The 23,854-nt window shown below is 43.1% G+C and overlaps 1 protein-coding gene across 3 annotated transcripts in view; it reads left to right on the plus strand.

Annotated features, from left to right (window-relative positions):
- MGAT5B (alpha-1,6-mannosylglycoprotein 6-beta-N-acetylglucosaminyltransferase B) overlaps nucleotides 1-23,854 on the plus strand; it is a 79,951-nt gene that overhangs the window by 49,588 nt on the left and 6,509 nt on the right. Inside the window, exons 14-17 of one of the 3 annotated variants that reach the window (XM_069953878.1) lie at nucleotides 13,897-14,043; nucleotides 16,174-16,290; nucleotides 19,948-20,022; nucleotides 20,491-20,702. In XM_069953878.1, coding sequence (XP_069809979.1) covers nucleotides 13,897-14,043; nucleotides 16,174-16,290; nucleotides 19,948-20,022; nucleotides 20,491-20,702 — 551 coding nt within the window. The remainder of the gene's footprint in view (nucleotides 1-13,896; nucleotides 14,044-16,173; nucleotides 16,291-19,947; nucleotides 20,023-20,490; nucleotides 20,703-23,854) is intronic. The other 2 variants (XM_069953879.1, XM_069953880.1) reach the window with 2 other exon arrangements.

Genomic DNA, 23,854 nt, shown 5'->3' on the forward strand with positions numbered 1-23,854 from the left:
TCATCTCTAGTTATGGTTACATTTTAAAGAAGAAGCTCTTGTATGTGTCCTCTGGAGACCCATCTTAGTTGATGTGACATTCATGGGTCGTACTTCATCTTGATTTCTGTTTCCTCTCTTAAATAACTCTCCTAATGTAACCTACATTTCCCATGATGCATCTGGATTTGCTGGTGCAGAGGGGTGAAGTATTACACTACAACAGCAGCTGGTGATAGATCAGTGACATAGAACTTCCCTCCTCTAACTCACACTAAAGAGTATTGATAAGTGAGGATGTCAACCTGTACTACACAGGAAGTCAGACACAGACACACAGGAGATATTGCCATCCTGCCTACACATTAGAGAAAGTAATTGCTTGGTTGTCAGCCCAGTGGGTAGACAGGTGTCATCATTAAATAAGTAGACAGGTGCCTCCAGTAGATTGGTAGGTAGTTTCCCCGATTTGGTAGGCAGGTGCCCCCAGTAGCTAGGTAGGTAATTTCTCCATTAGTTATACACATGTCACAGTAGGTAGGTAGTTTAATCCATTAGATAGACAGGTGCCCCCAATAGGGTAGTTAGTTTCCCACTTTACACAGACAAGTTCCCCATCTATGCAGTTTCCCCCAATAAGTACACAAGTGCCTATTTGCCAGTATGAAAAATAAAATTATCCAACTTAAACCCTACTCCCACACAGTGCACCTAAATTTTGTCTTCCTGCTCCACTGTGGTGCATCATCATGTACACCTTTCGTAGAGTGGTAGAGTGCTGAGATGCTCCCGGCATCTTGTATATAGATGCCTGAGACTTACAGGACATACAGTTGTTCCTGGCTCTTTCACAGCTTTGAGCTACAAGCATGGGTAGCCCCATTGGATAGCCCCCACCATCAGGTACACTGCTGTGAATAGACTGCAGCCATTGATGGAACTGAAGACAGTAAAGAGAACACCAGACATTCCTTATCTTTTCTTCTTCCTGTTAACTAAGCTGACAAGAAAACTAAGATTACTGCCCCTGTAATATCCCTGCACTTGCCCTAGACTAAACTGTACAAAAAAAGTCACAACTGAGGCAAGACACTGAAAATTGCCAGAGACACACGCTAAGCAAGGCTCAGTGACACCCAAATACCAAAATAAAGATAACAAGAACAGGGAACAAGAAATACAAAAGGAACAGAAGACAAGAACATGGAGTAAACAGGAACCAGCACTTGGACAGGTTGCCAGGCAACTGCCTTGGTGCTTAGAGCCGAGGAAAAGAAATAGCAGAGATTCCTACTATACGTTATCACTGAATCCCATACTGTCTTTAGCTGAATTAATTCCTTGATATGTCTACATGAACTTTGATATAGATGAGCCCAAATCAATATTTGAATATCACTAAAAGGGTAACCAGATATGAAGCTGTTACTGGGATGTCTCAGTCCTGTCAGGAAGCTGTGACATCTCCATAGTTTAAAAAAGCATCTATCACTCCTTCACGCTTGTCTATTTTAGTACACACTTGCTTAGACCAATGAAATAACTTAAAGGGGTTGGCTACTTTATAGTAAAATTGTTCAGTGTATAGTATTAGTAACTGTACTTACTGTATATACTGACAGCAGCTCCCTGTGTGCCTCATAAAGCTAAAACCAGACTCCCCTCCTCCATGCTGTACTGCCCTGCTCTGTGGTGATTCTGTCCATAAGATGGCCGACATGGACCATGCCACACACACCAGTGTCCACCACTGAGCCTATATATGCCTATTGAGGACACTAAAGGGCGGGGAATGGTCACATGCTCCTCCACGTCAGCCATCTCATGGACAGAGTTACCACAAAGCAGGGCAGCACAGCCTGGAGGAGGGGAGTCTAATTTTAACTCTATGAAGTACACAGGGAAATGCTATCAGTAATAAGGGCTTGAGTACACTTACTAATACTATACACTAAACAATTTTACTATAAAGTTGCCAACCCCCTTAAGGAGAATTCTGTATTACACCATTCCTCTTTTATTCTTTCTTACCTTATGTTCATAGGGTTATTCCTACAGAAACAAAACCCTTCTAAACTACAAAAAAAAAAAAAGAAAAAAAAAGAAACGGTCTACAAATTAGTGCAATGCACTATGGAAAATGATGCACTTGAAATACAGGATGAGGCTATATGACTCTGCAGAGGGTGATTAAAAGCATCATCCGCAGCACGCTTGCAGAACCACTAATTACATTTGAAAAAAAAATTCAACATATTTATATAAATTATTTGTTTGTTTTTTCAATTATGTGTGATTTCTCCCCACACTACAAACACATACTGATAATAATACATACAAAATACATACGTCATTTGGGACTTAGATTGTGAGCAAAATTTACATTTTAAAGCACTTCTCCGGCGCTAGATGAAAAAAAAAAGCTACAAAAGTGACTGTATGTTATTACCATTATATATGTAACTGTCAGCCCAAAACGCGCTGTTCCTCTACCCCAGAGACCCCCATTACGCTTATCCCCTCACCAAGCCTGCGTAAATTAGATGAAAATAGCTCCGGGTGGAGGCCAGAGGGGTCGACTGTCAATACAAAGACGTTTGGTCATCATTTTGACAATGGCCGGCTCGCCCCCTCCTTCAGTGACCCCTATCTATGCATAATCAGGCCAGTCTTTGATGTGCATGTTTAGTAGTGCATTTGCTGCCGTACAACCAGCAGGGAATGGGAAGACAAGGACAGTGGGCCCTGACGCTATACTTACCCAGCTGCCCCTACCTGCTTGCCATAATTACCCTAACTGGGAGTGGACAACTGGGCTATATGCCCTCCCTGTGCCAAAGGTGATAAAACAAAACACGGACAAGACAAACAAACAAATATGGATGGGGAATAAGCTAGCAGTTAGAATCTATGGTGCAACAAGGTTCAAAATCAGAACCAGGGGAATAGTCAACAGCAATAGCAGAGGGTCAGAATACACAACATATGAAAGAAACGAAAAAAACACCAATACGTTCAAATGAGACTGATAGCAAGCACTGGAATCTTGGCTACAGAACAGTTTACAGGTTGTCAGGAACCTGTCCCAGGAGTGATTGGACTGGTCCCTGACATTGCAACCACATACAGAAAGGAACAGGAGAAGCAAAGGTGGCAAGGAAAGATGTCAGTCACACCATCAAAACCCAACTCAACTGTCTAAAGGCCAGAGGGAACTCAGCAGGAGAAGAGGTGGGTGTGGTCGAGATTCAGTTACCACAGTATTCGATTCATAAGGTGGATTTAAAGCATACCCGTCATAATAAATGTCCCACTGCTGAGACCCCCACTGTGCTTCACTTCACTTACACCTGTGCGTTATCAGACATTTCAAAAGTTAATGATCGTGTGTGTGTGTGGGGGGGGGGGGCGGCGGGTTCCAGAAGACATAGCTGAGTACAGAGCTTAACAGCAGTGTGATCCGTTCCCCAGCTGTATCTCCTGATCGGCTAGTTCAGACAATGGAAATCTATGAGGCTACATTGTCGGAATTAGCGAATGGCTGTATCTCCTGATCACAGCAGGTCTGAGCAGTGAGACCCTCTGCGATCAACAACTTCTGACTTGCCTGATGACATTTATTTTTAATGACAGTGACTCTTTAAGGGTAATGAGTAACTCTTTTCCTTCTGCAGAAACCTACTTTGCAAATTTTGTAGGAGCACGCTCCAGTGACTAAAGGAATAATAAGTCCTTTTTATGCATTTTATATACGAGTCGTAGCATACCAGGGTGGCATGTTAGGTGTCCTCTCTATAGGTTTTCTGAGACAGAGGCCATTTACACAGCTTTTATGAGTGACAACCAACCAATTATTTTCTTGGACCTAAAAGACATAATTGACGTTAATGTTGATAGATTAAATTGGTGAAGGGTTCAGAATCACATTTTACGCTTACACTCCATTATTCTGACAAATCGCTGCCTCATTTACTTCTGATTAATAAGCCAGGTCAGTTAATAGGTCCATCCAGACATTCTTATACAAAAAAGACGTCAGGTGTCATTGTGTCTTTCCACATTGTTACTGCTCCTTAAAGGGGTTATCCAGTGCTACAAAAACATGGCCACTTTCTTTCAGAGACAACACGACTCTTGTCTCCAATTCAGGTGTGGTTTGCAATTAAGCTCCATTCACTTCAATGGAACTGAGCAGCAAAACCCCACCCAAGCTGGAGACAAGAGTTGGGCTGTCTCTGGAAGAAAGTGGCCATGTTTTTAGCACTGGATAACCCCTTTAAAAAGTAACACTGAACTATAGTGGGGCACATAGTGGCTTTGATCTGGTCCATTCGTTGAGTACCGACTCTATAAAGTAGTGTTCCCAGCTGTTGCAGAACTAAAAGTCTTATCATGGTCTGGACGGAGACCTAACCTAATATTAAAGCAAATATGTCACCTGGAAATTGAGGACCAAAGTGCTGATAGTGTTACATAAGTTGTGTGGAAAGAATACACGTATTACCTTTCTTGTAGCTGTACGTATAGTACGTACGAATTTTTGCTTTCTTTCTTTTTTCAGAGAATATGAATGATAACACAAAAAGTTTTTCCCCCGTTCATGGTTTGTGGTCGGAGACGCTATTTACTGTCAGACTACTGTGTTTTCTCTTTTTTAATAGTAATGACAACAAAAAACATCCAAATGACCCTGATCAAAAGTTTACATACCCCAATTCTTAATACCGTGTATTGTCCCCTCTAACATCAATGACAGCTTGAAGTCTTTTGTGGTAGTTGCGGATGAGTCTCTTAAGTTTCTCAGATGGTAAAGCTGCCCATTCTTCTTGGCAAAAATCCTCCAGTTCCAGTTAATTCCTGGGCTGTCCTGCACTTGGGATCTCCCAGACATGGCCACTCCAGAAGCTTTACTTTGTTCTGATGCCCAAGGAATTGATAATTCCAGTCAGCTTTGCACTGCCTCTCCATCCCTTCTTCCTGCCCTCATCATTAGGAATGCCCTGAGCAGGATTTTTCCTATTCATCCCTTGTGAGAACACTGCACAAGTTCCTTAACGATCCAGCTCATGTGCAGTGTTCACACAGGTGATGAATAGGAAAAATCCTGCCAGTGTCATTCCTAATGATGAGGAGGGTGGGGAGGAGGGATGGGAGGTGGTGCAAGGCTTGGGCACACACACTCTAGGCCACGCCAATTTGTTACAGGGCTGCAAGTTTAAGTTGTTTTTTAGGACAATCACTGCATTAAAGGACAACTCCCACGAAAATTTTTTTTAGCTTATTTAACACACATTACAAAGTTATATAACTTTGTAATGTGGTTAAATACCCGGTCTGGCCCCCTTCCCCCACTTTCGCACCCCCGACCCCCCCGCCCGGAAGTTAAAGAATATATACATTACCTATTACGATCGTCACGGTCCTCTTCTCCCGGGCGGCATCTTGTGACGACGACGTCAGAGCTGGGGGGCGGTCCGGGTCTTCTTCCTCCTCGGCGTCTTCATAGAGAGTGAATGGGACGGAAAAGGCTGCTGGTGCACATGCGCACCAGCAGCCTTTTCATTGGCTGGAGCGCATCACATGGCTTCCAGCTTCGTCAGCCCTGATTGGCTGAGGTTGCTGGAAGCCATGTGATGCGCTCCAGCCAATGAAAAGGCTGCCGGTGCGCAAGCGCACTGGCAGCCTTTTCCATCCCCAGGACCCGGAAATCAGAGACATCGCTGGACGGCGGACGGCAGTGACGGTGAGGCGGACGGCGGGCGAATGGAGTGGCGATCGTCACCGGAGGGATGGTGAGTATGGTGTCTGTGTGTGTCTGTGTTTTTTTTTTTGGGGGGGGGTCCCGCGGGAGTTGTCCTTTAACTGCCAAACGGACCCCAGGACAGATCTTGGATTAAAAGCAGCTATCTGAAGGTACAAGTGGTTGGGGGAGGGAAGGGGGGGTCAGATTGTGGGTACAGAGTGGCTTTAAGATCTGGGGAATTTAGAGGCCAAGTCAACATCTTGAACTCTTTGTCATGTTCCCTAAACCATTCCTGAACACTTTTGCACTATGGCAGGGTGACTTATCATTCTGGAAAGAGCCCACTGCCAGTAGGGAATGCATCTACAATGGAGGGATATACTTGGACTTTACAAGATGTAAAGATAGGCTAGCCCTTGCTCCTCTCGTACATCGGTGGCCCATGACCTTGTTGCTGGCTTATTGGTTGACTTTTATTGGTTTACCTACTTGCCCCCTCCAAAAGATCTTCTGTATTGGAGATTCTCTATCCCAGTCTTGTAGCCATTCCAATGTATTCCTTGTATGTTGTAGAGATCCCTATGCATGCCCATTTTTTCTCTTTCTAGTACATGGAAGTGATTTCACTTGCTATCCAACATATCCGACCCCTGGACAGGTGTCATTGGTCATCATATAATGTTATTCACTTCACCTGTCAGTGGTTTAATGTTATGGCTGATCAATGTACTGTATATACAGTATTCACAACCAAAAGCACAAGGCGTATAACTGACTACATCCATCCCAATTTAGTAGGCAGTGTATCCTTCCTGTATATAGATGAAACACTTTACTATACAGTCCTTTTCACTCTTGTCTTATATGTCTCTTTTATATATATTCTTATGTTTCCCGTGGGAAAAATAATACACTCGGAGGAAGCCGCAAAAAAAGGCAAATAGAGATAGCTTTCTCGGAGGGGTTGAGCAGCGTCTCTCTCCTCCGTCTGATGCCCAGCAGGTATTGTGCATGTGTACTATTAATTAGAATAGGACATGTGCACGATACCTGCCGGGCATCGGACAGTTGCCTCGGTAACTGTCTCGCTTGGCGTGCGGCATTATCTCTCTATACCCGATGTCAGATTGGGCAGAGGAATTTTCTGTTACTGATGAGATGTTTTGTATACAGTGGAACTAAGCATTGCATAATGGGGGGGGGGGGGAAATAAAATAGGAAAAGTAAAAATAAAAATTATATATATATATCTCAAGCTCAATAAAGAAAAAAAAGCACAAAAACTGAAAAATATATTTTATTTATTGCATTTTATGTTTTACTGTTATAGTGTTGAGCTAAAATTTTATTTGAATTGCAAATTTTGGGGAAATTTTTTATGTTTTGCCTGGGATATCAAAATTGTGCCGTGGTAATTTTGCTGCCGTGTATCTGCTGATGCGGCAAGCTGGGGTTGTAATTTTTTTTCTTCCTTCTGAGTCATCTCATTTAGTATTATAAGTTATTTCATAGATGTTAAGATTTATGCCAGGCTGTTTATATAGTGGAGGTCATATTTTATTCTTTCACTGAGTTGTGGAATATAGTTAACCTTGTATTACTTAGGATGCCTACGGGTCTTGGTTAATTTTTATGATCTCTTTGGAGGCAGCAGGAGATTTGTCAATGGGGGTCTGCCATGTTCAGACATCGTATGACCGGGCCGGGTCACAGAACGGACGGTGTCCAAGAAGATCAACCCGGCTGGTACTGCAGTACCGTATGGGAGATCTTCATTTCTGTTGAATTCGGATGCGGGCACACCCGTATGCGCCCGCATCCCAAATCACCAGTGCACACAATGGCCGAAGCCGCACTCTCCATTGTGTGGACTGACATGTTTGTGTGGCCGCTATTCAATGAATAGCGGCCGCAGAAAACTGACATGTCAGTTTGTCCTGTGGCCGGATGGAATCCCGACCGGTGCGTATACTGTGTGTATATGCTCCGGCCCGGATTCCATTAATTACAATATAACATATGTTTAGTGTAAATCACGCCCGTTGTTGCAAATTGCAACAACGGCCGTAATTTATGCTAAACATACGTTGTGTGAACATGGCCTTAACTTGTAGAATATAAGAAGAGGTATATAAAGCTTTAGTAGAGGACAGATTTAGAGAGTCTCTAGGGGAGACTACAACTAGGTTATCCTTGAGTCACTTTGAGTGTTACTCTGAAGATAAAGTCCAGATATAGATTAGCTCTACTGATGAATAAGACAACTGCTTGTCCCATGGTGAATAAGACTACTTAGAAGGCTTCGGTTACTCATGTTTCGTTGCGTATGATGCCCTGTGGCGAGGTATAGGCGGTAAGGTAACGTCACATAGTGTGGCTCTGGCTGGAGGCCTATTAAGAGCCTAGAAGATGCAGTTGTTCCTTACTTTTCCCATTGGAAGACACTTTCGGAAGAATAAAAATTTTTAAAAGTTCTCCCTTAAGCTTGGACTGATTGAATCTTGTGGGCGTATATTTGCTCGACATGATGTCTTGAGATTCAGTGTGAACAACCTAGAACTTATTTGAGTAGTCGATTAATTGGAATGGATTTACTGGGACAGCCAGGGTAACTAGTGTTCTGCTTAGCAGCAGCGCAAGTGATAATGTGTATAAAGAAGTATCAGGATGAATGGGTTATGAGAGGGGGTCTGTATAGAGATCGGATGGGTAACCACACCCCAGACTGCCCCTTCTCTCTGAAACAACCCTACCTCACACGAGAGGAGGTCCGCCCTGTGCGCAAAGCTTTCTGGTATCCCTCAGGAGATACAGGGTTATTATGGCCAATTAATTATACCATGCACTGGATACTCAGATATCACATGTAGGCAAATAAAATCTGTACAAAAATAGCCGAATGATCCCGCCTGATATCACAATCACTCTCCGACGTGTTTCCTTATGCAGCATTTGTTGCTCTTAGTTCATCAGGGAGAAGCTATTTATCATTTCAAAAATAATTATTGCCAAAGTAATAGTCAATTAAATTAACCAATAAAAATTAGATTTTATATGGGAATTTTTCAATTTTCTTCCTGATGTTATAGTTCCTGTAGATATCCATGACTTATGTGACCTTGTGGACAGGTCACAAGGATTCGTGCTTAGCAGCAGACCTGGCAGATGACCTCACACCTCTCTCTCCAGGGTCAGATTAACTGGTTTGGATTAACCCTTTGTGTAGAGTGAGACAGATCTGGGAGAAGACCCATGTGGGAAGGTCATGTGACCTACTTCTCATACACTTATACAGGAGCATCCACCAGAGGTAGCAGCACAGAGAGTATTAACCATTGAACACTTATGTACCACAGCGTTAAAGAGTGTAAAGGAATATAGTACATAAAAAACATGGATACATTACTAATCTACTACCACACGACAACTTGTATTGAACAGAAGCAGATAGACTGGGTACTGGGACACTGCTGGCAATAATAGGGGCCTGGGTATCTATTGTATATCTATGATTTCATACAAATGTGTTTTATCTTAGGGCCCTATTCCACGGGACGATTATCGTTCGAATTATCGTTACATCGTTTGGATCTAAACGATAATCGTTCGGTTGAATAGCAGTTAACAATTAAACGACGAACGAGAAATCGTTGATCGCTTAATAAGACCTGGACCTGTTTTTAACGTTGCTCGTTCGCAAATCGTTCGCATTGAATAAGACATCGTCCGGTCGTTCGCAGTTGCAACAAACGCAATAACAACGTCAAGACGACCGTAAGAACGATCATAAGTAACCGATTATCGTTCCATGTAAATGGGTGAACGATTTCAGGCCGTTCGCAATAGCGGTCTTTTGAAATCGTTTATCGTTAACGATTATGCAAACTATAATGGTCCCGTGGAATAAGGCCCTTAGACCAGGACATCAAACCATCATTATCTATCAAGGATTCAGACCCCTTTGGTTCTACCCAGATATTTCTGCCCCTATTTGTGTCCCTATTTTGCTCCCCTATAGTCCCTATCGTTCCATCTGCCCCATCTTATTCCAGCTTTGCACGTAGTCTGTATTAACCACTGGAGACATGTAGGCCTGTATATATTCCCAGTAGGATAGCTTTAGTGAAGACTACTTACACAGTTGCTGCCTTTACTGTATAGCGATGAATGCCAGGGTGTAGATACCCTTTAAGGAGAATCCTACTTGGGATAAAAGCACAGAAAAAACAAGATTCCGCTCTTTCCAGATGCTATGATAGATGCGTACAGACCAGCTGCCATTTGCCAGCACAGAAAAAGAACTTAGTCTATCTCCTTGATAACACTCCTGAGGACGTACACGTGAGATTTACGTGATAAAAACAGCTGGCTGCTTTTGTGCGCTGACTGACTATATGACAACTGAGGTTTATCTTTCCTCAGGATTAATACATGCAGGCAGAATTATTCCGAGAGGTTATTTTTATAGCAAGTCAAGAGACTCTTTCACTGTATTCAGCCAGTATGTAAGATCCCAAAGCTTCTATTTCCTGCTTAGAAGAATACTCAAAGTATGTTTAACTGGTATTAAAGTGATATGTGAGATACTGGAGCTGGGCTGTATTGGAAATACGTTCTTTAGTATTTCACAGCGTGTACATAAAAGAGCTTTTCCTGGCAGTAAAAGAACGGGGCGCGTCTACTATACACATATATAAAGTAAATACATTCCTACATCTTTGGCTATTGTGGAATCATTGTCTACATTTCATCTCTGCTTGTTTCTCAGTCCCCTGATGAACTTTTTTATTAAGGGGGAAATGTATCGGGCGCTGCATTTATCTGAACGTGACTATCACAATCAACAAACATTGATAGCTTGGTATATTTAGCTTTTTTAGCCTAGGATTTAAAGCTTATACCGTTAAATAACTGCTTTTAATCCAAGATCTGTCCTGGGGTCCGTTCAGCAGGTGATGCAGTTATTGTCTTAAAAAACAACTTTTAAACTTACAGCCCTGTGCCAAATTGGAGTGGCCTAAAGTGTCCGTGCCCTAGGCCTGCAACGCCTCTCTGTCCTTCCTCCTTGCCCTCCTCATCATTAGGAACACCCCTGGGCACAATTTCTTCTAATCATCACTTGTCTGAACACTGCACAGGTACCTTAACGATGCAGCACATGTCCAGTGTTCAGACTATTGATGAATAGGAGAAAACCTGCTTGGGGCATTCCTAATGGTGAAGAGGGCGGGGAGGAGGGATGGACAGGCGGTGCAGGCCTAGGGCACAGACAGTGTAAGCCATGCCAATTTGACATAAGGCAAGTTTAAAAGTTGTTTTTTAGGACAATAACTGAATCACCTGGCGAATGGACCTCAGGACGGATCTCAAATAAAATGCAGCTATCCGACAGTACAAGCTGTTTGGGACAGGGGGGGGGGGGGGAGAGGAGGGCAGATTGTGGATACAGAGTCGCCTTAAGCTTTTGGTGGAGTACTCCATTTCATTTATTCGGTCCATCCTGTGTGTTCTGGTTGGGCCATCATTTCTGTGATATACATATGCGGCCTATTTTACATAGTACCGTTTGCTTTGCATTTTGTGGCCCACATTCACATTGGTTATTGATAGTATAATATGTGTGTAACTGGTACATACTTTGTGATAGGGTTGCAACGATTTTGGTGTTGACCCCACAGTAATAGATATTGTGGCATCATGTTTGGGTTTATCAGGATTTACGGGGCTGTTGGTGAGCACGGGCATCCATCTGATAGGGAAAAATAATTATATAACGCGAACATGAGAAATATGTATACAGCGTAGAACAGCTGGAAGCTTAGCGTCTGACATTATAAACATACAGTAGTTAATAAATGAAGACGCGGGCTACTGTATCATCACCAGAGAAGAACACTGCCATGGGAATAAGGATTATCGCCATTGTAACATGATAACAATAGAAACAGTGCCTCCAGAAAAACACTATTGTTAAGCAAACACATTAGAAAACCCCATATGGATTAGGACAAAGGGCGATGTGACATGGCAGTGGTAGAACACAGCCTGGGAGTAAGACTAAGGGTCCTATTAGACAAAGCGATGTTTAACAATTGACGGTTAACAATAAACGAGTGCAAGCGAGATTGTTTATAGTTAAACTGAACTCATTCATCATATTACATAGAACAGTAGTCGGTAGTTACGATTGTTAGTACGATTGTTTACTCCATCTGATCCCAGAAAAAAATTTATGTGGAATTAAGTCCCTATTACATGGGGCGATCTCCTGTCAGGTCAGCTCTCACTTGATAGTTGCTCCCCGTTCGCTGCCGGCCCTATTACACAAGCCGGCAGCAAGTGGGGCCGCGGTGAGCTGTGGGGGGGCTGCCCAGGCAATCTTTAGATCGTCTAGGGAGCCCATAGGAAATAACGGTGGTCTGCTGCCTCCGCTTCTATTACGGAGTGGCGGCAGCAGATCGTTGCTATCCTTGCTGTTAGTCTTTCAAGATGTTGAAAAACGTTAAAAGAAAACGATCAGCCGACATTGTGCATGTCGGCTGATTGTTGCCTTTTATAACACAAAGCGACTATCGGCCGTAATGGCCGATAATCGGCCAAATACGGCTGATAATCGCTGAATGATTAGTGAGCAAATGTGGAATTACAGCAAACTATAAGCGAACGATTAACAATGATTTAAGGGTTAGAACTAGAGATGAGCCAACCGGGTTCGGGTTTGAGTCCATCCGAACCTGATCGTTCGGCATTTGATTAGCTGGGGCTGCTGAACTTAGATAAAGCCCTAAGGTTGTCTGGAAAACATGGATACAGCCAATGACTATATCCATGTTTTCCACATAGCCTTAGGGCTTTATCCAAGTTCAGCAGCCCCAGCCCCAGCATGCTCGAGATTCACTCATCTCTAGTTAGAACTAAATCAACGACACACAAACTACTATTACAATTACACAGGGCGATTATTGATTAAATTCGAACGATATAACGATTTTCTGCACAATAATCATCCCGTGTTATAGGGCCCTTACACTAATGTGACATCATCATAGTAAAGCACAGCATAGAAATAAAGACAAGAACTATAATGACATCATAACAATCTAACATGGCCTTATATAAAGTAATATATATATATATATATATATATATATATGAGAAGTCATACTCACATGCAGGGCCGTATTTATCACTAGGCACCCGTGGTCCGGTGCCTAGGGCAGCACCTTGCAGGGGGGCAGCACCAGGGAGCAGGGGGAACAACTTTTTATTTTATTTAATTTTTTTTTTTGTCTCCCACCTCCTGGTCAGACTTGCCAGTAAATCTGGTGACTTTTTGAGGGGGGAGGTATGATCAGGTCTGGTATGGCTGTGGCGCCTGGAGCTCAATCTACCAATCTTGTGGTGAGAATTCCTTTAGACAATATGCAGACTATTCTAATCATTCATTTAATGTGGAAATTTATGTTTTAAGCAGTTAAAAACTATGAAAATGCAATTCAGACAATATTTCTACATGTAGAGAAATGCATGTGGTCGAAATCACTCTCCCCGTCGCTCCCCAAGATGGGGCGTCTTCAGGTATAGTGCCTAGGGCAGCAGCAGATGGTAATACGGTCCTACCGGTAGTACCGCAAGGTTTCGGGGGTGATTTTAAATCACCACCCATCCTCTTTGTTCTTGGAGAGATAAGCCGCAACCAGAGCTCCCTGGCTACAGCTTAACCCTACCCACCCCATAGAGAACACAAGAATGCTTGGCCACGGAAAATGTTCCTGTGTATGGGGAAGACAGGTGCCGGATAAAAGATATAACTGACGGCCGAATTATCGTTCAGGCTTCAGCTATTGAAGTTGTATGTCCCCATACACATTATACTAAAGTAGGCTGCCAGTATAAAGTGTATGGCGATTTCTTCAGTCTCCACTAATGTTGGTGGGGATTTCAGGCAGGATGGATTTTTACTGCCTGACTCCTTTGTTCTTGGAAGGATAAGACGGCACCAGAACTGTCCGGCTGCGGCTTACCCCTCCGCATAAGGAACGCATGATTGTTTGCCAATGTCAAACATTCCGTCTATATTCTCAGTAATTTGGTGACATTTATAACCTTAATGTATTTAGTGATTTCTCCAACCACTCACTGAAAACTTAGCTTTATGTGTTTTTGTGTTTCAGTTGTTCATCGGGTTCGGTTTCCCCTACGAAGGTCCGGCCCCCTTGGAAGCAGTGGCCAATGGCTGTGTGTTTCTGCAACCTCGATTTAATCCGCCACACAGTTCACTGAACCATGAGTTCTTCCGCGGTAAACCAACCTCCAGGGAGGTAGGAGGCAATAACTTTTCATTAAGATCGGTCATGATCCCGGTTCTTCTAGCAGTCCGTCTCTGTGATCTCACCGAGCATTTTACAAGATTACCACCGCCTATATAAAGACTTTATATTGATTTAACCACAAGTAGAAAATTGTGTTTTGCACAGCAGGCCCGGGGAATTAATCATAGGCACCTGACAAAAATGATAATTACCTCCATTAATTAGGCAAGATTTCCCGCTGAGTTCTGATGAATGGAGGTGTCAGTCAAGAACTGTCAGGATTCACCCCCATGCATACTCATTTTATTTCCAATATCGGAATCAGTGAATTGGGAAAAATGAACAACCAAAGTGGCTGGGGCTGTCAAGAAGAAACGCGGGGAATCAAGACAAATAATGTTAACCCATTACATGCTTGTTAACTTTTTTCCTCTTAATGACCATAACGCTTGGCGGCAGACGATAAGTAGCCAAATAATTGTAGATACATAGACAAGTCGGATGTATTGCTGTGCTACTGAAGGGGTTCAGCTTTGGGCAACACCCAGGTTTTCCCTCAAAGGGTATGTTCACACTGAGCAATCCGCGTGGATCACCCACGGCGCATTTGGCACCTCGCCCCACGTTCACGGCCGCATGCATTTCCACCTGTGCCATAGACTCCATTCTATGATCAGGCAGATTCCGCCTTCTGTCCAAAGAATGAACCTGTTCCGCCTGACCATAGAATGGAATCTATGGCACAGGCGGAAATATGTGCTGCCGTAAGTGGGGGCGAGCTGCGGAGTCTGCTGTGGGTGATCTGCGCGGATTGCTCAATGTGAACATACCCTAAGGGCCCTTTTACACTGAGGAATAGGCGAGGATCTGAAGAGGAAAGTTTTCTACTTGAAATTCCTTGCCTATTCAGCTTTGTCAGAATAGAAGCAGAATTCAAGCAGAATTTAAGCCCCCATTGACTTCTATAGGATTCCTCTAGCAGAGTCCGCCCCAAGAATTAACATGTCAATTGTTTGGGTGGAAATCGTATCTGCGACTGAATTTTCCTGACAGAAATTCCACCGTTGGGAATTATGAGCGGAAAGCCTATTCAACACATCGAAAAATGAAATGTTCATTTTTTTACGGGTGGAATTTTGAGCAGATTCCGCGCACATTTTGCAGCGGAATCCACTTGAAATTTCCACGAGAAGTCCCACGAAATCGAAAAAAGTCAGACAGGAAGAAAATAATAAGTAAACTCACCTGTTCTGGGGCCACTATTGGGCCGCTCCCATGTCCCATTGACGGCCGCTTGCAGTCATCTTTTGGACCTGGGAAAATAATAAACAAAGTAAACTTACCTATACTCATGCCCTTTAGCGCTGCTCCCAGGTCCCATTTTCCTGCACCACCTGTTTGTCTGACTTTTTTCAATTTCATGGAACTTTCATGGTACCAGGGCGCTCCACAAGTGCGGTCCTGGTGTGGATAGCCGCTGCTCCAGTAGACCAAGAGGTACTGATACTTGGCACCAATGGATCAGGCAGATGAACTTAGCGGTCTGAGGAGAATCAAAGCAGTAGCAAGGGATGAGGCAGAGATCCTCTGATGTTACATGTTGACCATAAGTGTAATTACATTGAAGTCAATCTATTTATTATCTAAAATATAACTGATGCAAATCCAATATGATAGAAAACACAGATCCCTTAGCAGCCACTATGACTGTCACAGTGGTGGTTACTTTCATTACGATTTCTGATTTTAAATAATTTGACTATAATAGTGAATCTCTGGTAAGACATCAATAAGTTTATGCCACCTTAAATGAGGGCAGCATAAACTAGTGATTTAAATTCTGAACAGATCGGTGTATTACTTACATCTTTCTCCTGAGCCGTTCTCCTAATATGCAGGAGAATAGGATTCTTGCTGCACCCCTCCCCCCTCCCTCCAGCTGCTGATTGACAGTTGACTGCCTTTACACAGCATGGGTAGATAACTGCCAATAAGCAGCCACTGGGCAGAGTTTTCTGCTTTTCATGAATATCCAGGCTTACTGGTATCATGCACAAGAGTCTTTCTAAAATAAAAATCTATTTGTCCCCGATCTGTTCTTTTCAGATGAAACATTTAAAAAATGTTCTACTTTTGCAGGTCTCATCTCAACACCCGTACATGGAGATGACTATTGGGAGGCCTCATGTCATAACAGTGGACTACAATGACACAAAGGAGTTTGAGGCGGCTATCAAAGCCATCATAAGGAGCAAGGTATTATGAAGGACAAAATGGATTATAGGAGAAGTCTGGCTAAATTTTTTATTAAAGTATTGTATTGCCCCCCCAAAAGTTATACAAATCACCAATATACACTTATTATGGGAAATGCTTATAAAGTGCTTTTTTTCCTGCACTTACTACTGCATCAAGGCTTCACTTCCTGGATAACATGGTGATGTCACTTCCTGAATAACATGGTGATGTCACTTCCTGGATAACATGGTGATGTCACTTCCTGGATAACATGGTGATGTCACGTTCTGGATAAAATGGTGATGTCACTTCCTGGATAACATGGTGATGTCACTTCCTGGATAAAATGGTGATGTCACGACCCAACTCCAAGAGCTGTGCGGGCTGTGGCTGCTGGAGAGGATGATGGCAGAGGGATGCTCAGTGTCCCTCCAGTGCCCTGTGTCCCTCAGTGTCCTCCTTTCATCATCCTCTCCAGCAGCCACAGCCCGCACAGCTCTGGGAGTCAGGTCGTGACATCACCATGTTATCCAGGAAGTGAAGCCTTGATGCGATAGTAAGTGCCGGGATAAAAATATAAATATTTTTAAATAAAAATTTTACCTGGACTTCTCCTTTAAGTGTGCAAGCAGCCAGTCAGTTTGCTGCATTCATTTGCTTTAAGTAAAATAAGTGCTGAACTTGATCGGCTCTTTTAGGTAACACTTATACTTTTTGCTTGCAGTAGTAGTAATACACCCTATAGTGGCTGCTCCATAGAAAATGTTTTAGGGCAAGGATTTGTGTGGCTTAATCAGTTATTTCCCACACAACAGCATGTAATAGCCTATGATCTCTAACATACAGTATTTGTAAATTACTTAGCTAACCAAAAATAATTACTTAGGTCATGTAACGTTAGACAAGAATATCTAAAGAAGCCCCAACTTTATCATACAGCACAAACCACTGTGATAAATTCAGCGCATCCTCAGACTGCCTGGACTTAGTTACACTGTCTAAATATTAGTCAGAAATAGAAAATCTTACCCATGTTTAAATCTTCGTGGGACTGTACTGATACAGCTGTGCAGCTGTGTCAGTACAGTCCCATAAAGAGTCAGACCACAGGTGTCAAACTCAGCCCCCCCAGCTGTTACGATTCCCATCATGCCTGGCTGTTCAGGCATGATGGGAATTGTAAGTTTGCAAAAACTGGAGGGCACCCCTGATTTAGACATTTTCATTGCTCTTGGCATCATAATGATACATGATACCGGGAGGTCCGTGATTCCACCACTCAGCTTCACGGTCCACGCCTTTCACAGTTCACGAAACATGTGTACGAGGCCTAATAGACTAGTTGTAAGGAAGTGTGTTTCTGGCAATCAGTCTGTCTGCGACTACAGGTGTTCGGCTCATATGTACTGACATTCAAGATAAAGGCGGCTTGTCAAGTCATACCGTTCCCCGCAGCCTGCAGTAGTAATAAGATTTTCTGGAGCCAGAAATTATTACCATTATTCCATCATTAGGTGAAAGTTAGGGTCCTATTAATTATTGTGTGGAAAATTGTTAAATCGTTCAAATACAAAGTATAATCGTTCAGTGTAATTGCAGGCATTAATTAAAAAATCGTTCATGTGTCGTTGATCGTACATTTAGATCTGACCCTAAAATCCCTAAATTCTTTTGCTGGGATCAGATGGAGTAAACGATGAACGTAGTAATTATCGTTGTAACGATCATGACTTATGATCCGTTTACATGAAGCGATAATTCACCCAATCGATCGTTTAATGATTTTGTTTTTATAATGATTAGCATTGAGACAGAAAGATAAATTGTTTAAAAAATCGTTATTGCGATCGTTTTTAAAATTGCTTAAGCCCACCTCGCACATAGGGTGAATCGGTGAAAGAATGTTTACACAAAGCAATCTGCGAATTTTCAGTGAACGGCCAACGGCGATTTGAGAACATATTGAAAGACCAAAATTAGCGAGATCATTGGCTATGTTTACACGAGCCGATTATCGCTTAAATGCGAAAATTCGAACGATAATCGCTCCATGTAAAAGGACCATTAGGGTCCTATTAGAAGAAGTGATTTGTAACAATTAACAATAAAGTTTATCTTTAACCTGATTCACCATATTACACGGAACGATAGTCGTTGATTACCATCGTTACAACAATCATTACTACGATCGTTTGCTCCATCTGATCCCAGCACAAGAAGGAACAATGTGGAATCACACTAAACAAATAGCGCACAATTATCAATAATTTTAGGGTCAGATCTAAATCAATGATACTTAAACGACTTTTCGATCGTTGCCTGCAATTACACAGAATGATTATTGTTTAAATTCGAACAATATAACGATCATCCTGTGTGATACGGCCCTTAGTCTTATAGGGCACTCCACAACGTCTATAGGTACTTTTCCTATTTGTATGGGTGTGGACGTGCTATGACCTAAGAAGGATCTTACACAAACAAGAATAACTCAGTGCTGGTGTATAGAACTAGATTTAGAAGGGAGGGAGATAGATAATAGATAGATAGATACTTACTTGCACTAGATGTGTATTTGACACGTGTGTAGGGTGAACACACCCCCTAATTTTGTGAGCACCTGTGAATGAGATTATAAAATTGTATCACTAGTCACATGTTACATGCTTGAAAAAGGCCGCGAGAGGCCGTTGAAACGTCGCACCTATTTGGAATAAAAGTCACTTTTTGTGTTTGAACTACAGAGAACAGAGTGCTGCTGGTTTATCTACGTAGATAGATAGATAGATAGATAGATAGATAGATAGATAGATAGATAGATAGATAGATAGATAGATAGACAGGCAGGCAGACAGATAGATAGATAGATAGATAGATAGATAGATAGATAGATAGGAGATAGATAGATAGATAGATAGATAGATAGATAGACAGACAGACAGACAGACAGACAGACAGATAGATAGATAGATAGATAGATAGATAGATAGATAGATAGATAGATAGACTTTTACTGCATTCCCTTAAGCAAAAAGATAGATATGTAACTAGCTGGAGGGAGGACAGAGGGGATGGGATGGGGGGGGGGGGGGGCGGGCATCCTGGCCGTAAAGGGGCTTAAGGTCTGGCTAATGCTTCAATTTGAGGTCATTGAGCCGTAGAGGTGTCAGTTGCGGGTGGTTTAACAGCCAATATTCCTGAGAAACTGTGAGAGAGGTCTCATTATCTGGAAGGTTCTTTGCAGAAGAATAATAGTATATCACTGAGCTCAGGGACGAGGCCCAGGGGAACTCATTAGACAATGTGATGAGGAGAGAAAAGCTGCAGTCATGGAAGCAGAACCCTAATATTCTCTGTTTATTACCCCTGGTGAACAGGGGCTAGGCGCCGGTTGCTAAAGTAATGTGGCTACGTGGAGACAACTCTGTCCTTTAATATGTTGTTGAATATGTCGTCTTGCCATGGTCATACCATACATATACACAATTCTGTCAGAACTCATGTACCATGAGCCTAAATAGCCGCTGTTATGAGATGTCCGGATCGGCTTATGAGTCACGCTCCCTTTTTGGGAAATAAAAATGCATTTTATAGCTAGAGGGTGTTTGTCGTCAGATAGATTAGTCTATAGCCAGGCGTAATGATAATGCATCTTATTCATTGCCCTTTCCATAGATTGAACCCTACCTGCCCTACGAGTTTACTAGTGAAGGAATGCTGCAGAGACTCCATGCCTATATCCAGCACCAGGTAAGCCGCCTATCGATAGTGTCTGGTACTTAGATACCTGCAACAATCCAGAAAACATGCACAGCCCGCTTGACTCTTACTGAATACTCGGAAAATGTATTCTGCGCTGCCGGTGACCCTCAGTAAACTGTGCTCCGTACTACACCACTAAATTGTTAAATCAATGGGAAGCTGACAGCTGGATGGCCGTCTCCGGACCACTGATATTAGCATAGCCCGCTTAGCTGGAAATGTTCATTACAGATAATGCCGAGCCATGCATAATGGACCAGAATGTGCTTTAAATTCCCTTTCTGTTTCTGTTTCTATTTCCATCACTTGCCATCCTCCATTGCCTCACAACAACATTTCATTCTATATTTCACTTTTATCATTCGTTACGTTTATTTATACCCCTCCAATGTTAATCCCTTCAAGGAGTTTTGCTCGCCTCCTTTTCCCTTGCCCATTTCTGTTAACACATCCCAGGTTCCTCTTCACTCACCACTGGTTCTCATCAATCATACGCACTTGGTTTGGTCATCCAGCGAACCTCCTTCCTCCATGTGGCCCCCCGTCACGTCAATGCAAGTGTGGTTGTCGGCAGAAGGAGAATCCTGCACAAGTGCATGCTGGGACCGGGACTTGGTGTGTGAGCCCACCTTCTTCAATATCATCAACAGCCAACGTGTTCTGGAACAGTAAGTATATGACAGTCCAAGGTAATAGACTCTAGAATCTACTGTCTAGGTGGCCTGAAGTCTAAGAGCATCTGATGTTCCATGATAGTCAAAGACTAGTAATGCGCCTGATTTGCCAAACGTTTGGATTCGTTGAAACCCGAACACACAACATTTGACTCTCGGTGGCTGGAAAAGTTGGTTGCAGCCCAGTCCTGGAAAACATGGATACAGCCATAGGGAGTCAAATACTGGTTAGAACTAGAGATGATCAAACAGCGCTGATGTTCAGGTTTGTACAAACTCAAACCACCGGTATTTGACTCCCGCAGTCTTCCCCTTCCGTGTGGAAGGTGGAGACAGCCCGAGTCCCAGTCTGGGTCATAGGTTGTATTCCTGTTTTCCAGGCAGGACTTGGGCTGTCTCTACCTTCCCCACGGAACGGGAAGACTGCGGGAGTCAAATATCGATGGTTCGAGTTCGTACGAACCTGAACATCAGTGCTGTTCGATCTTCTCTAGTTAAGACTACAGATGAGCGAATTCACAGTATTAACGAAGCGGAGCGTTTCGTTACGTTTGGCTATCGGCTTGTCAGGCTGCTGGCTTTGAACACTGTGCCACTCCACTCTGGGTGCCTGCAAAACCTGGATCCAGTCCTGGGAAACGCCTTTCAGTTTTCCAGGACTGGAGTTGAGCCGCACAGAGTTTAAAGCCAGTAGCCTGCCAAGCCAACAGACAATCCCAAGGAAGCACTTTGCTTCGCTAATACTATAAATTCGCTCATCTCTAGTTAGGACAAACCTAAAGTTCGTCAAGTTCTCTCATCACTTATAGAGGCATGTCAAAAGTCTGATCGCTTGGGGCCTGGGTGTTCAGACCCCACTGATCATAACAAGCTGGGAGATAGAACAAGCTAGGAGAAGTGCTTGGTTTTGCGCCTTTCTCCCCACCTGGAGAGCAGCAAGTTGTGAAGAAAAGTGCTCAGCTGAGAGCTTCTTCTCGCTAGCTCTAGCGATCAAGGGGGTCTGATCTCCCAAACATTAGATTTGATCGAACCTCGGAAAATCCAAGGTTCGATCAAACTCGAACATACCCGAACCTTCCGCATTAGATTGCTGATGCTTTCCCGGTCCGTAGGGAAGGAGGAGACAGCCCGGGGACTAGGTAATAGGCTGAATCCCGGAATTCCATGCGGTCCCTGGGCACTCACCTCCTTCCACACGGACTGGGAAGGCATCAGCAATCTAATGCGGAAGGTTCGGGTATGTTCAAACTCTACCAGACATCAACCAATCGAAACTAAATATATTTCAGTTAAATAACAATACAACGTACTCATTTACGTGTACGATCCTTGGAACCGTGGATGTCCATATGTGCAAATTTCCTTTCTCAGTAATAACATAGCTCCGTCTGAAATTAGGAGAATATCACCAGATCCAGAAAGTTCTTCTTCAATATCTGCCAACAGTTTCACGTCTGGATGAAAAAAACAACTGTCCCTCAGCACTTTTGGACGGGCTGGATAGGGCAGACTAACCTGTCTGATCTTTTGTTCCAAAGTAATGCCAGGAGTGTCCGGCAGCTGCCAGTCTCGCCCCTATGGAAATAACATGACTGCCTTCCTAATGTCAGAGACGATACCTCTCTGCTGAATGACTATTCGGCTGACAGAGATCTTTTGCATAGAAGCAATTTTCCTTTGTTCTTGTAGATGCTAACTGTTCCCTACTGCCACACTGTCAATTTCCAGATGATTTACGTCTTCCTGTGAAAAGTTCACATTCATTTTACCACTCAACTTTCAAATAAGGTCGTCTCGTCTTCCATCCGGCACATAGACTTTCATGGCTATATTACGATATCAGTTGATTGCTTCCTTATCTCCATTATTATGCCTAAGGAGATCAAGAGCGCCCACTGGAAGTAGATAAGTGTGGACAGGTGGATTGCCATGTTACTAAACAAGCTCTATAGTTGAGTTCCTCTAATATAAAGAAAGGCCGACAGTGATGTTGGGTCAAGGTGATATGTTTTATAGTATTTGTAAAGAAGAAATAGAACAGTATGGTTCAATGGGTCGGACTTGGCTGTATCTAAAACTCAAAGATGTTCACAATACCGAGGGCTTTATGTTCGACTTCAAGTCGAATGTTACTTTTAAAATAGAAAGTAGGTTCTACTGATCTGAACAAGATTTTTTTTTCATCATTACTTTTTTACGTCTCCAAGGAGGAGGAAGAAAGGAAACTTTGTTTTATTTGAAGACGCGTTATTTTTGGCTTGTTTTTACTTCGATATAACGTAACGGCTTCCTTTTTGTTCCATTTTCAAAGTAGTCTACCAGGAACAAACCGTTCAAAGTCTCTATTTCTTGGTGGTTAAAGCAGGTAATGATCGGGGTTCTCGCTGTCATGGGAAATTTTCTTCAGTCAAGGTGAAATTTTTAGAATTGGGGTAAGAGAGTGAGTTACAGATGACACTTAGATAAGAGAATGCAGAAAATTATGGAGAAAATTTTTTTGTACAAAAACAGATTTAACCCCTTAAGCACCGGGCCAATTGTCACTTTTGCATTTTCGTTTTTTCCTCCTCGCATTTTAAGACCCATAACTCTTTCATTTTTGCACCTACAGGGCCATGTGAGAGCTTGTTTTTTTCAGGAGCAGGTGTTCTTTGTAATGGCATCTTTCAATCTGCCATAAAATGAATGACAGAACCCCCAAACTATCATTTATGGGGTGAACTTGGGTCAAAAAATGCGATTTTTTTGGGGGGGGGTTCCATGTGCATAGCAAATAGCATAGCAGGGATCAGTGTTATCTGCGATCTTCTGATAGAGCCGGCCTGTAGCAGACTCTATCAGAAGAGTGAAGACCTGACTGCATGGAGGAAGGTTCGAGACCCCCGCAGACATGCTGTGGGGCTCCCAATTGCTAAGTGACCAGAGATGCTCCGGTCACTTCTACTTAATCGCTGCGGCGATCGCTGTGTTTAAGGGGTTAATGGCAGACGGCCACTCGATCGCGACAGCCCGCCATTGAGGGTGAGGGCCTGGCTGCGGATAGCAGCCGGTCCTCACCAGCTATGGAGTGAGCTCAGCTTGTGAGCCCGCTCCATAGCCCGGGACCCTGGCAGGGCGTACTTTTAAGGCAGTGGGGGCGTAAATGT

The sequence above is a fragment of the Dendropsophus ebraccatus genome, chromosome 14 (genome assembly GCF_027789765.1).
Source record: "Dendropsophus ebraccatus isolate aDenEbr1 chromosome 14, aDenEbr1.pat, whole genome shotgun sequence".
NCBI classification, from domain to species: domain Eukaryota; kingdom Metazoa; phylum Chordata; class Amphibia; order Anura; family Hylidae; genus Dendropsophus; species Dendropsophus ebraccatus.